At 44.7% G+C, this 15,692-nt stretch overlaps 1 protein-coding gene across 4 annotated transcripts in view; it reads right to left on the reverse strand.

The window, feature by feature from the left end:
- The window catches only part of Uvrag (UV radiation resistance associated), a 256,155-nt gene that overhangs the window by 226,968 nt on the left and 13,495 nt on the right, over positions 1 to 15,692 (reverse strand). For all 4 annotated transcript variants that reach the window (XR_015624349.1, XM_087558677.1, NM_001401542.1 and 1 more), the window contains 1 exon segment: positions 3,163 to 3,280. Coding sequence is in view for 3 of the 4 variants with exons in the window: in XM_087558677.1 (XP_087414803.1) it covers positions 3,163 to 3,280 (118 nt within the window). In the remaining variant the exon portion in view is untranslated.

The raw sequence follows: 15,692 nt of genomic DNA on the forward strand, positions 1-15,692 counted from the left end.
TCTTTGGTTAGTGGTTTGGTCTCTCGGAGCTCTGGGGGATCTGGTTGGTTGACATTGTTGTTCTTCCTATGGTATTGCAAACCACTTCAGCTACTTCAGTCCTTTCTCTAACTCCTCCATTAGGGACCCCATTCTCAGTTCAATGGTTGGCTAAGAGCATCTGCCTCTGTATTTGTCTCAGGAGACAGCTGTATCAGCCTGCTGTCAGCATGCACTTCTTGACATCCACAATACTGTCTGCGTTTGATGACAGTATATGTGATGGATCCCCGTGTCGGGCTGTCTCTGAATGACCTTTCCCTCAGTCTCTACTCAATACACTGAAACTAATAGAAGAGAAAGTAGGGAAAAGCTTCAAACACATTGGCACAGGGGAAACTTTCCTATACAGAACACCAATGGCACATGCTCTAAGATCAAGAATTGACAAATTGGACCTCATAAAATTGCAAAAGCTTCTGTAAGGCAAAGGACATTGTCAACAGGACAAAACGGCAACCACAGATTGGGAAAAGATCTTTACCAATCCTACATCCGATAGAGAGCTGATATCCAATATATACAAGGAACTCAAGAAGTTAGACTCCAGAGAATCAAATAACCCTATTAAAAAATGGGGTTCAGAGCTAAACAAAGAATTCACAGCTGAGGAATGCCGAATGGCTGAGAAACACCTAAAGAAATGTTCAACATCTTTAGTCATAAGGGAAATGCAAATCAAAACAACCCTGAGATTCCACCTCACATCAGAATGGCTAAGATCAAAAACTCAGGTGACAACAGATGCTGGTGAGGATGTGGAGAAAGATGAACACTCCTCCATTGCTGGTGGAATTGTAAGCTGGTACAACCACTCTGGAAATCAGTCTCAGAAAATTGGGCATAGTACTACCTAAAGACCCAGCTATACCACTCCTGGGCATATACCCAAAAGATGCTCCAAAATATAACAAGGACACATGCTCCACTATGTTCATAGCAGCCTTATTTATAATAACCAGAAGCTGGAAAGAACCTAGATGCCCTTCAACAGAGGAATGGATACAGAAAATGTAGTTAATTTACACAATGGAGTACTACTCAGTTATCAAAAGCAATGACTTCACAAAATTCACAGGCAAATGGATGGAACTAGAAAATATCATCCTGAGTGAGGTAACCCAGTCACAAAAGCACACACATGGTACGCAACTCACTGAGAAGTGGATATTAGCCCAAAAGCTAGGATTACCCAAGATACAATCCACAGACCACATGAAGCTCAAGAAGAAGACCAAAGTGTGGATGCTTTAGTCCTTAGAAGAGAGAACAAAATACTCACAGGAGGAAATACAGAGACAAAGTGTAGAGTAGATTGCATTCCTAAAGCTAGCCCTCAGAGTCTATTTCCTTATTTGGCCACTTCTTCCTCCTGACGCTGACTACTAAGGTCTAGCTATCAAAGTATTGAAGTCCAGCAATCAAAAGCCCCTTTGGCTCACCTAATTAACCTGTCCAACTAAAATTAAACACCTCATCCTAACACATAGTCCCCTTGTACTTTTATAAAGCATCACTCTCCTATGGCCAAGTCTGTCTCCTTGTTATCAAGAAGCAATCCTTTGTTGTCCAAATCTTTTTTCAAAATAAGCGTTCACTACCCTTATTATGGTATTCCCTGCCTTTCGCTTGCATGAATAGTCTAATAAAGGCATTTTACCAAGCATTATCACATTTTTTCCTCTGTTGATCCTCCAAAAAACCCATCTCACCTACTCTATAGGACATGATTATCACTGTCTCAAACCAGAGACACACTGCCAAGGTACCTACTTAATATATCAAAATGGATGCTGCCTGCCAGGTTCTCCCTGCATCCCTCAGCCCTGCACCCCTCAGCCCTGCACCCCTCAGCCCTGTACCCCTCAGCCCTGCATCCCTCATCTCTGCACCCCTCAGCCCTGCACCCTCAGCCCTGCACCCCTCAGCCCTGCACCCCTCAGCCTATTACAGCCCTCCTGGCTGGCATACCCCACGCCCTACTCTAAACTTCTCCAGCTGGTCTGCCCTATTTATTCCAACCATTTTGATAACCTCACCGTTTTTCGTCTACCCTTTACTCTCCAGGCCTCTTGGTCTGGCTCTCCTCTCTCCCCTCCTTCTCCTCATATGGTCCCTGCTCAGGGTCACCTCCACTCTGGACTCTCCCAGATATCCCTGTCTCTGGCTGTTCTCTCCCTTTTATCTACAATAAACCTTCTCCTGCACCATGCCTAGGAGCTGCCATGCCCTTTCCTTTTTATTTCTTCTTTTCATTTAATCTCCAAAAAACTTTGAGACAGAGCAACTGTCTTTCTGTTTTTTTAATCCTAAGCCAATGGCAGGAACAACGCTGAACCCTGGTCTTCTTGCTTCTCAATGTGTGTCCCAAAGATGACTGTGATCTTGAATCAAATAGTTGATCTCCTTTTAAACTGCCACTTCTAGAAGAATCCACAATGTAATATATAAGTCTAAATTGGAGGCTGGAGAGATGGCTCAGTGGTGAAGAGCACTTGTTGTTCTTGCAGAGAACAAAATTTCAACCCCCAGCACCCACATGGTGGTTTACAAGCATCTGTAACACCAGTTCCAAGAGATCTGATACCCTCTTCTGACCTCCAAGGGCACCAAGCACACATATGTACATACATTCAGGTCAAATGTAAAATAAAATTAATAAATCTAATAAAACAAAAGTGACCTGGAAGAAACCAGGCCATTCTTCTGAAAATGACCCTATATACATAAATCTAAGTATAGGAAGATACAAACTTGTTTTCATAACCTTGGTCACCACAAAGGGAAATATGTTAAAGAAATATAAAACTGGCATAAGATACTGAACTCCCATCATTTGTTTTAAATGCCAGGGACTGGAATAGTAACTGGACCATTCATTAAGGGGAAACAAACTTACTTAGCAACTGGAATAGTAACAGTAACCTTGATAAAAGGGGGACAAACTTACCAAAGAAAGGCTATACCCTAGAACACTACCCGCCCTCCATGTCTCCAACATACAGCTCTTGAGATGTTCTCAGAAAGCACGTCTGAGCTGTCTAGTAAGCAGTAGAAGACACTGCAAGCTGCTCTGGTTTCAAGCGTACAAACGTGACTTACCCGAGGCTCCAGGTCCCTTACCTTTACAGATCTTCTCGTTATCACACAAATGAAGAGTGAAGTAGGTATCCAGAAGCTGATGGCCATTTCTGTTAACAATGTTCCGAGCAGCAATGTTCCGGAGATGACGCAGACGCCGCTAAAGCATAATCACAGGTAAACAGGCATTCAGGTTTTATTCCTCTATGTTTGGAAAGCAGTATTTCAAAAAACTGGAACCTGACAGGTTGTCCCAGCCACTTCTTGTTGAGCCCATGACACAACCCAGTCTCCTATTTGTGCCTCGGCACGCTCTCCGCCACACAAGAAGTACACTTTCCTCATCTCACTCAAAGAGCAGTTACAGACATGGAATGGAAACAGATAGGAGATACCTCTGTTCTATGTATGTACATGTCTGTGTGTGCATGTGTGGGTGTATGCAGTGGAGCTCAATGTTGAGTGTCTTCCTCAACCACTTCTTCATCTTATTCCAGGGATCTGCCTGTCTCCATCTTCCCAAAGATGAGACAGTTGAAGCACACTCCCACAGGGACAGGCCACCACACCTAGCTTTTTGCAAGGTTGCTGGGAACCCAGTCAGGACCTCATGCTCATGTGGCAAGCATTGTACCAACTAATTCATCTTCTCAGCCCCTGAAATATTATGTAAGTGAAAAACACCTACAAAAGAGGATGTGTATCCCCAGGACATAAACTAAACAGAAAGTTGATTCCCCTCCCCCAAAAGGCTTCAGATAGTTAGGATACATATATGCCCTGTTGCTGGTTCAACCTAGATGCCAGATCTTTTGTACAACTACAAGAGGACATAGACAGAAAAAAAAAAAATCTAAAAAGTAGTAACTCGTTTACTCCAGCCAGCCTCCATCTGCTAATCAAGGCTAAGTTCCTTCAGTGTCACTAACCAGGAGACTTGAGTTATGTGGAATCACTGCCTCAGAAACACAAAAGCTCCAAAGTAGAGCTTCAGCAAAAACACAGAAGAGAGGCTGAAGAGCTAGCCCAATCATGCCATAGCAGAGACAACAGTGGCAGAACCAGGCACGGTGGCAAACACCTACAACCCCAGCCCTTAGGAGACAAGAGTCAAGACAGGATCGCCGCATGCCCAAGGCCAATCTTCTGCTCTCAGGTTCTAGGCCAGCCAGGGTTACATCTCAGGACAGTTTCTCAAAGGAAAAGAAAGTAACACTAGCGCTGTGTTCACCCTCAAAGCGAATCCTCTTGGGACAGTGGAGGCCAGCAAGATGGCCCAGTGGATAAAATGCTTGATGAACAAGCCTGACAACCTGAGTTCAGCCCCTAGTCACACAAAGGCAGGGAGGAGAGAATCAATTCCACAAAGCTGGTCTCTGGCCTGGACACACACACCCACACCCACACACCTCCACACACATCTCTCTTTCTCTCTCTCTCTCTCTCTCTCTCTCTCTCTCTCTCTCATACACACACACACACACACACACACACACACACACACACACACACACCTCTCTTTCTGGCTCTTTCTGTCTCTGTCTCTCTCTCTCTCACACACACACACACACATCTCTCTTTCTCTGTCTCTGTCTCTCTGTCTCTGTCTCTCTGTCTCTCTCTCTCTGTCTCTCTCTCTCTCTCTCTCACACACACACACACACACACACACACTCAAAATAATAAAATAAATTTTAATAAGCACCTAGGGCTCACTGTTGAATACCCTTCCTACCCTTCTTTCCAGCTGACAGCTGGGAATACCCACGTTCAGCTATGCAGGCAGGCAGCCAACAGGGCCTACATCTTTTGTCCATGCACACGCCAACCCAAGCTTTCTCCCTGTGTACAGATTACAATTCCTTGAGAAAAAAGGCCATTGTCTAGTAGGCTTCCCCAATCCTTAACTATGAAAAGCTCCAGACATGTTTACGAACCTCTCAAGGGCTCAGGCTTATTAACAATGTGTTTTCCTTTCACACCCTAGACTGTAGCTACTTCCTGCTACCTGTTTCATTAACTCCTTCATTGAAAACTTCTAACTGGGAGGTGGTGAGATGGCTCAGTGGTAAAGGCACTTGCCACCAAGACGGACAATCTGAATTCAGTACTGGGAACCTGCACCGTAAAGAGAGAAGCGACTCTCTGAGGTTGTCTCTGACTTCTACACAGGAGCCTTAGCAGATGCAGTAAACTACTTGTTTACACTGACAAGAATCATCCACAGACAACAATCCCATTTCATTGGCTGCATGAATGCCAATGGAAAACACCCACCCTTGGTTTTGAAGCTTCTGCAAGCTGACCTCTTCAAGGACCAATCCAGAGGGCTGGGCAGTAGCTCAGTGGCAGGGTAATAGCCCAGTATGCGTAAGATCCTTGGTTTCATTCCCAGCACTAAAATAAGTAAATAAATGCCTGGGGCTGGAGGGGATCACTCCAGCTACTGCACTAGCCCTGAAGCCGGGAAGGGTGCAGGACCAGAGATGCTGGCTGGCTGCCACCCTCCACTACAACGCAACTGGAGAATAAAGGGGGGACAGCAGAGTCAAGGCCAGGATTCAATCCTGCTAACACACTTGCCTCGGATGCAGCATAGCAACAGTGGTAATTACAATGGAAAGTGGCGGTCTATTCCTATAAATCAGCCAAAGACCACAGCTTTGGAAAGGACTTACTATAGTAACTGCTAACTGATTTATCCAGGGCTCAGGAGTAGAGCACATACTTACCTGCCTAACACATCCACCCAACTCAAAGTCTGGATTACATCTCCACTACTGCAGACAGACAGAAAGACAGTGGTTGTTGTTGTTGTCGTTGCTGTTAATTCCACCGCATACTTAGTAGCAAAGTATAAAGAAATAATTTGATTTGGTTTGATTTGTTCTGGTGATCTGGTTTTGAGCCAAGGTCTCTTTATATTAAACAGGTGGGTCTCCATATCCTGGGCTTAGATCTTCCTGCCTCAGCCTCTCAAGTTCTAAACCCACAGTCACAAGACACTAAGCCCAGCTCAAATAAATGTTTCTAAATATACTCATCTCCGCTACGTAATAACTTGGAACCTCTGCACAGTCAGCCAAGTCACACCGAGACTAACGGAAACAGAAAGCAGCTGTCAGTGGTGGCATACCCTCTGGGTCTCTGTCCATCCACCTGCCATCTTCCCCTGCAGGCATGCACCTGACATAACAGTGCCCATAAGAACAGAGGCCTCCTTCTCCTGTGCCTCATCCCTAGAGGGAAGCTGAGGACCAAAAGATGACCATTTTCATCCACCACCCCACTTCATGTGTTCTTGTATAAAAATCAAAAGTACTATACGGGTCTTAAATGTGATCACTCACAAGTCTCCACCAAACAAAACTACCCCACAGACAACTTTGATGGCTCCTGCTATGATTTGGATATGAAGTGTCCCCAAAGAGGACTTGGTCCCCAGTTAGTGTCATACTCTAAGTGATTCTGAGAACTTTAGAAGGTAAAGCGTAGAAATAGGCCACTAGGTCACTTCCTTAGAGGTATCTTGTCACTGTCTCAGCTCTAGTTCTCTCAGCTTCCTGTCTGTCATGAGATGAACAGCCTCTGCCACGCACCCCTGCCACCACGCACCCCTGCCACCACGCACCCCTGCCACCACGCACCCCTGATGCATCCCGTGGCCATGTTCTCTTGAGTGCAGAGTGATGCTGCTACACAATGAAAAAGTGTGCTGTATGCTCCCAGCCCCATCACATGTGGCAGGTCTGTCACTACAGCCCAAAGAATTCTAAGTGATTATGATGGCTGAAAATCATAAACAGTTACACCATAGCTCCCCCCATCCTATCGGATACTCTTCTTGGGAGTCCTGAGATCATATAGCAGAGGACAAGCAGCTACATGGAGGGACCGTCCTGGGTTCTTCACAGCTGATCTCAGATAACAGCCAGACCGGTGGCCATGACAACCATTGGACTCAAGTTATTTCTACAAAGCCTGGGCCAAAGTGCAGATTTAGGAGCAAAATCAACGTTTTATGCCACTGATTTTTTGTTGTTGCTCTTATTACACAGATACGGGTAACTAATGAGCTCTAACTGACTAAAGCTATTTTGGCCTCTGACATAAGTAAGGAAACCAAAATTGGAGAAAATATGACTGTTCACCTGGAGCAAGGACAACTTAGCAATTACCGACATGTTCCAGTACTATTAAAAAAGCAAAAACTTTATAAACACCCTTAAATAGTAATACAGTCACACAACAGAACACATATCATTTTTAAAAAGTCACTAAGTATGGGTATGAAATTCCAAGGAGGGAAAATATTAACTCTTCGTAGAAAGAAATCTAATTATATTCCCTGGATAACAGAGATTAGGGTCGTGCAGACACGAAAGGGTCACGGAGTGAATACTGACAAGCTTTCCAGCCCCTCTGAATTTTCTTCTGAGTTTGCTTATGACCCTTTAAATGCTATGTTTAGCTTACTGGTTATTAGAGAAACCTGCTGCTGCTGGTGTGCCAGCTGCTGGTGCAGATGTGGTAAGATGTTTCAGAGCATCTGAATCAGGACCGTCCTCACACTGGTCCTGGATGCCTGCTGTCTCTGGCCTTACCCTGCTCCCCTCGATTCACTCCTTTTTAGTTCACCCATTTATTCTCCATCTAGGACCATGTTCACTGGCAGGTAAGGAGCTAAGACTCAGGTTATTTCAGGTAAATTCAGATTCCTGTTATTTTGTTTTAGCTTTATGGAGAACAAGAAAATGAAACTTCAAAGAAAATTTTGTTTTCCCAAAAAATACTCAGTCACTGAACCGGGGACTTAAGCTTGCTATCAAGTTAGACTTTTCAAACAGAGAAGCCCCGGCAGTACTGCAGCACCCTGCCACACACACCTCCGTTTCCCCTCCACACCTCCCACTCCCATGCCCACCTTCTGATCCCACCAGAAAGACTCCCCGGGAAAGTTCTGAGAAATGAATGCTTTCACAATGAGGGCTTGGGCCCCCTGGCCCTAAGCAAATGATGCCAAGAGTCAGTGTCACAGACTTAACCCAACAACACTCTCTCCCAAGAAACACTTGACAGTTCTCGCTTGTAACTAAGAGCTTTCTCTGACACAAGTTATACAGCTTCCCACCTGAAACCTTGAATATTAACTCTGCTCTTCAACTCCAATCAGCCAAGAATTAATTTAATGAAGTCATTTTCTGAGCACTACTAAATTATGAAACAGGCTTCTCCATAGCAAAGACAAAGCAGACCTCTGACGTCTGGCATTTCTTTGCTCTCTTACCTCTGCCCTGTTCACCTTCAGCCTTGGCTCAGACCTGTCCTTCTGTCTGCCCTCCGCCTGGCTCTGAGGAACAGGCCACCTCTCTCCCCATCTCTAGCTCGGGCTCTTCTCTCTCACTGACACTTCCTGCACACACAGGGCTTAGGCACTGTGGGGAATAGAGCAGGGTGCTCCCTCATTTCAATTTGTAATCCTACTAAGGAATGGAAACGTGAACCCAAGTACAACACTCACACTTATAACCCCAGAGTCCCAGCCCTCATGAGGAGGAGAGCCGAGTTGGAGGACAGCATATGCAACAGCAAGTTCTAGGACAGCAAGGACTTCTCTCAGAACGCTTGGAAGGAACAAGCAAGCAAGGAAGACCAGCCTAAGCTAAGCAGGCAGGCATGATGGCACACAGCTGTAACAACTTTATTTAAATACACACATACACACACACATTCACACACACACACACACACACACACACACACACACACACACCACACACACACATATTAATTATATGGAAATTTCCAAAACAAAAAAATTCTAAAATACTACTAATAAGGACTGAAAGTCTAAAGACTTTAACTTTAACAGGGTGACAAATTCAATGTTTGAGAATAAAGAAAATTATTTTTAAAAAAGAAAACAATTAAAGACAATTTCTAGAGAAATGAGAACTAATCAGTAAAATATTAGAGCAATAGAGTAGCCATTCGCAAGCACTCACACTCATACACAGCAGCCGTCCTGCACTTGCTTTCTGTTGCTAGGATAAACAAAAGCAACCTGGGAACCTACACTTCCACCACCGTCCTTCACTGAAGTTAAGTCATAGCAGGACTAAGCAAGAACATGAAGGCAAGCACTGAACCAGAGAGCACGGAAGAACAGCCGCTTACTAGCTTGCTCCCCAAGGCTTGCTCAGTTTGCATACATATCTCCCAGAACTTCCTAGAGGGGGCACAATGTAGTGAGTTGGCCTAAAGCTGCCTGTATTATAATGTTAATTTTGATTCCACCCACATACACATACTGTTTCCCCCAAAGACTAGAGAGTCTTCCTGAAAGACAGGGAGGGACCCTGCCCCCAGTTAATTCTGATTGGTAAATAAAGATGCCAGCTGTCAATAGCTGGGGAGAAGACACATAGGAGGGGTTTAGGTTTCCTGGGCCTGGGACCTCCAGGAGAGGAAGAGAAGCAGAGTTCCCACAGAAGAGGAAGAATGTGCAGGAGGGAGGAGAGATGTGATGGGATAGCCAAGCTGTAAAAACATGGTGGCCGGACAATTGGAGTTAAGAGCAGCCCAGATGGAACATAGAAATTAGAAAGCAGTAACTCGGAGTTATCAGTAGGAAAGTGGATCCTAACAGCATGGACGGTAGGCAGTTGCCCGGCTATTGTGCTGTAAGATGTATGTAAAAATACACGGTGGTGTGTGTGTCTTTCATCCGGGACATAAACCATTAGTACAGGAAGGAATCTCATGCTGGGATTTTTAAAGTATTTTTCTATTACTGCACCATCCACAAGAGGTGTGGAGGTTTGAATGAAAATGTCCCCCATAGGCTCAGGGAGAGGCACTATTGGAAGGTGTGGCCTTGTCAGAGGAAGTGTGTCACTGAGGGAAAGGCTTTGGGATTTGAGATGTTCAAGTCAGGCCCAGTGTCACTCTTGCTGCTGCCTTTGGTTCTTTTTTTCGGAGCTGGGGACCGAACCCAGGGCCTTGCGCTTGCTAGGCAAACGCTCTACCACTAAGCCGGTCGGGGTTGGGTTGCTGCTGCCTTTGGACCTGGATGTAGAACTCTCAGCTACTTCTCCAATACTATGTCTGCCTGCATGCCGCCATGTTTCCCACCATGATGATAATGGACTAAGCCTTTGAACTGTAAGCCAGCCCCCAATTAAATGTTTTCCTCTGTAAGAGTTGCCATGGTCTGAGACAATAGACCCTCCCACATCAGTTATTAATCAAGAAAATATCCCAGAGTTGCCTACAGACCAATCTGATAATGGTATTTTCATTCCCAGATAAGTCTAGCTTGTGTCATGCTGACAAAAAACTGTCCAGCATTAGCCAGGCGTGGTAGTGCATACCTTTAAACTCAGGGCTAAAGAGGCAGAGGTAGGTGAATCTCTGTGTGTTTGAGTCTAGCCTGGTCTACAGAGAGAAATTCAGGACAGCCAGGGCTACACAGAGAAATCCTGTCTTGAAAAAGCAAAGGCAAACAAAGCATTCATGCCAGGCAGTGGTGGCAGACATACTTTATGGAAATATTTAAATGCTCCATTAGATAGGATAAGAATTTCTGGTGAGGGTAGAGCAAGCATGGTGGTCTACACCTTTAATCACAGAGGCAGGCTGATCTGTGAATTCCAGACCAGTCAGGATGGAGTCAGGATGGAGCAAGACTCCATCTCAAAAACAAAAATAAAAACAGAATTTCTCAGGGGCTAAAGAGATGGCTTAGCAGTTAAAAGCATTTGTTGTTCTTGCTGAGGACTTGGTTCCCAGCACCCAGATAATTGTTCATAACCATCCATAACTCCAGTTCCAGAGGATCCACCAGACATACATATGGTACACACAACCAAAGAACACTCATACACATAAATAAATAAACATAAAAATTATAAAAAATTAATTTCTGGTACATTATTATTAACTGTGATATCAATATACTGTACTTTGTTTTGGTTTAGTTTGGCAGCTTCAGCCACGTGGCTGTGCCTTTAGAGTCAAGGGTAGAAGAATATTATAGGGAGAAGAAAGTTATAGAATCTTTTTCCGCAACTAAAGAAAGCTTCTGGGGGCTGGAGGGATGGCTTAGAGGTTAAGAGCACTGACTGCTCTTCCAGAGGTCCTGAGTTCAATTCCCAGCAACCACATGGTGGCTCACAACCATCTGTAATGGGATCTGATGCCCTCTTCTGGTGTGTCTGAAGATGGATATAGTGTACTCACATACATAAAATAAATAAATAAATCTTTAAAAAAGAAAGAAAAGAAAAGAAAAGAAAGAAGGAAAGAAAAAAGAAAGGAAGGAAGGAAGGAAGGAAGGAAGGAAGGAGGGAGGGCGGGAGGGCGGGCGGGCGGGCGGGCGGGCGGGCATACGTCCCAGGTGTCCCTGCATGGAAGCCCAGAGAAGTCATTGTGAGAAGCTGTGAAGGTAAAGCCTGGATTGCCTCGGAGACCCCAAAACGTTAAAGATGCTGGAATAGTGGGATACTTGTCAAGGGGAGCTGCTAACAAGGAGTGGAACCAGCCTAAGAGAAAGAAGTGTCTTGCAGTCAACAAAGCTGGAAGGAGTTGGAAATCTGAAGACTGCTTTGACATCAGACATGGAGATGCAGAGTTTGGAGTTTGCCCAGCTGGTTTTCAGTCTTGCTTTGGTCCCCTATTTCCTCCCTTCCCTACATTTTGGAATGGTAATGGCATATCCAGTGCCATTATATGTTGAAAATAAATGATCTGGTTTTTGTTGTTTAAATTTACAGAGAATTACAGTTAAGAGATTGCATGAATCTCATAACAGACTTTGAACTTTGGACATTTAAACAGGTTTGAAACTGTTATAGACCATGAGGACTTTTGAAGTTGGACTGGATGCATTTCTGCATTATGTTATGGCTATAAGCCCACGGGGAGCCAGGGAATGGAATGTGGTGCTCAGAATGGGAATGGCCCATGGGGAGGTATTAGAAGGTGTGGCCTTGTTGGAGGAAGTGTGTGAGGAGGAACTGAGGAGCAGGCTTGGGGTCTCCTATGCTCAAGGTAGGCCTAGTGTAGCACAGTCTCCTTCTGCTGCCTTCAGATCAGGAGGCAGAACTCTCAGGTCCCTCTCCAGCACCACGTCTGCCTCCATGCTGCCATGGTTCCCACCATGATGAAAATGGTCTGAACCTCTGAACTATAACCTAACCCCAATTAAATATGCTACTGTGGTCATAGTGTCTGTCTCTTTACAGCAATAGAAAGCCTAAGACCTATTCAAAGAACAAAGATACAAAGATCTAAGGATGAAACAAAATTCAGATGCAATAAAAGAAAAATAAGGTACTACATAAAAAAATATTTTAAAACACAGCCAGAATACAGCAAATACAGAGGCGAATGCCAGCAGCAAACCACTGAACTGAGAATAGGTCCCCTATTGAAGGAATCAGAGAAAGAACTGGAAGAGCTTGAAGGGGCTCGAGACCCCAAAAGTACAACAATGCCAAGCAACCAGAGCTTCCAGGGACTAAGCCACTACCTAAAGACTATACATGGACTAACCCTGGACTCTGACCTCATAGGTAGCAATGAATATCCTAGTAAGAGCACCAGTGGAAGGGGAAGCCCTGGGTCCTGCTAAGACTGAACCCCCAGTGAACTAGTCTATGGGGGGAGGGCGGCAATGGGGGGAGGGTTGGGAGGGGAACACCCATAAGGAAGGGGAGGGGGGAGGGGGATGTTTGCCCGGAAACCGGGAAAGGGAATAACACTCGAAATGTATATAAGAAATACTCAAGTTAATAATAAAAAAAAAAAATTTAAAGCCCAAAGAAATATTCAGTGTGCAAAATTGCTTGTCACACAAGCCTGACAAACTGAGTTCCACCCTTCAGACCTGGGGGGTGGGGGTGGGGGACCAACACTCCAAAGTAGTCTAATAACTGCCACTAGTGTGCTGTGGCATGCTCACATCTGCACACACACGTGTGCGCGCACACACGCGTGCGTGCACACACACACACGCGTGCGTGCACACACACACACACACACAAGCTAGTAAATAAAATTTAAGAAGTTCAAAAAAGGAGAAAAATGTTTAACACTTTAAAATTATACATGATAACAGAACATGGCAGCTCACACCTATCATCCCAACACTTAAGAGGGTTGAAACAGGAGGATTACCATGAGTTAGAGGCCAACCTGGGATACACATTGAGTTCAAGGCTAGCCTAGGCTACAGAGTTGAGACCCTGTCTCAAAAAGTACCAAAAAAAAAAAAAAAAAAAGCAACTTTATGTAGTGAAACAGCCAAGTGCAAAGTCAAAGGAAAAGAGAAGCTGAAGAAAATAAATTAACACAACAAAAGCAACTTCACTGACACAGAGGTATTCCTAGAAATTCCCAAGAAAATTCCGATAAATGGAAAAGAATGTAAACAAGTAACTCACAGAGGAAATACAAGAGTACTTAAATGTAGAAAGACCTCATGCACACAGTGAATGCAGTGAAGCTTCAGAGAGCTGGCGCAGGTCAAAGGGGCTAATACCATTCACAGGCAAAACACTGGCAAGGCAGACACTTGGCCAACAGCCATGCAACTGGCAAAAGCCTACACATACGGCAAATAGCGACATCTAGACAACAAATGCACACATCCTTCAACACACAATCCCACTTCTAAAAATAGACTTGCAGATATGTAATATGATACACTGATTTCGAATCTTCTTTTGCAGTGGTTGGGAGCAGACAATGTCTTACACTGGTCTTGAACTCACCATACAGTCCAGGCTCAAGGTCTACAGACTTATTCCCTTGAGTGCCGCTTTTAGAAGGCAGAGGAACCCCCAGGGCAAGCCCTTCCTCTTTTGGGTCTCCAGGTGAGTGGCTCTTTCCTACAGGAAGTGTTCCCTGCCATGATCTGCAGCATCACCACAGGACTGAAAGCTCCCTGACCAGACTGAGATCTCAAAATCTGTGATGCAGAACATTTCCCTACTCTTTGTATGTTACAGTATGCTACAGTAACACAAAGCTAACCAACACAAATAGAATAAAGTATGGCTGGTATCAGAGAAAAACTGCAAAGAACTTCAAACATATCCACCACAAGTTAAGTTATGAATCCTATAGTGAAGAATACTGCATGGCCATGACGAATAAATAATGTGGTGTTGATGAAACAGGAGTCAAGACACTGTTAGTCTCTCAGTGGTTTGTATGGTGCCTGTGTTGTCATATGCACTTCAAAGATAGAAAAGAAGACAATGATGTAATTCCTGGAGAGGCCATAGTACAAACGATAACACTACTTGCCCCAGGAGGGGGATGGACTACACACTGTATCCTTATGCATTACACAAAATCTTATACTATACACATTTTACATGAGAAAGCATAGGAATATATTCCCTACTTTTAAATGAAAAATAAGTTTACATTAAAAAAAAAAAGACAAATTCGGGTGGTAGTGGCACTCGCCTTTAATCCCAGCACTGGGGAGGCTAAGGCAGGTGGATCTCTGTGAGTTGGAGGCCAGACTAGTATACAGATAGAGTAGACGGCCAGGCTGAACAGAGAAACCTTGTCTTGGAAAAAAAAAGGGGGGGGGCAATAAATCTTTTTTTTATTATTTTATTTTATATGCATTTGTGTTTTGCCTGCACGTGTATCTGTGTGAGGGTGTTAGATCTTGGAGTTACAGAAAGTTGTGAGCTGCCCTTTGGGGGCTGGGAACTGAACCCAGGTCCTCCAGAAGAGTAGCCAGTGCTCTTAACTGCTGGGTCATCTCTCCAGCCCCCTTGCAGTAAATCTTTAAATGCAGACATATGCAGCAGCCATCCCCTCAGAAGAGTGACACAGTTAAAGGAGCTCTAGCTACAGTAGCCCTGAACTTCAGGGATGCTCTATCCTCACTAGTGAGCAAGCCCCTGGCTGCGACCCTTCCCACAGAATGTAGACATTTCCATCCCTGTTCCTATGTGACTTGTTGGAGAATAAAGCAACCGCTGTGAAAGTTCTGAAAAAACAGTGAACAACGTTTTGAAAATGAACTGATAGATCCAGCGAGGGGGCGTGGCTGTCAGTGAGAAAGGTAAACTGACCTGGGGCTGAAGGAAGAGACAGACTAGCATTCATCTACCTTCACACAGATGAGAAAGGAGAAGGAAAACAGACTTCAGATATGAAAACAGTCAATGACCAAAATTCTAGAACTGCGGAGCTGAGAGGCCTCTGAAGGTCATCTAAGCCTGGGGACCCTGCACTACCAGGGAATGTGTTCAACACGAAGAACCTCGGGTCCTCCCACAGCACTGACCTACTCAAGCAGAACCCTGATTTTAACTGTCGCCAGGTACTCCAAAGGCATATTTTCTATGGAAGCAGAGATTTACAGCATCCAGACTTATTTTTAATGAGAAAGCCTGGATCAAAGCAAAGGGACTACTCACTTCACTGTTAGTGGGCCTGATCCCTAGATGGGTGCACCAAGTTTGCCCCCGAGACACCCTGCCTCAAAACCTTAAGGCCTCTTGGCCTTTCAGGTTTCACGTGTTCTACCCCCTTATAACCAG

This window comes from Rattus norvegicus, chromosome 1, assembly GCF_021556685.1.
Source record: "Rattus norvegicus strain SHRSP/BbbUtx chromosome 1, alternate assembly SHRSP_T2T, whole genome shotgun sequence".
NCBI classification, from domain to species: domain Eukaryota; kingdom Metazoa; phylum Chordata; class Mammalia; order Rodentia; family Muridae; genus Rattus; species Rattus norvegicus.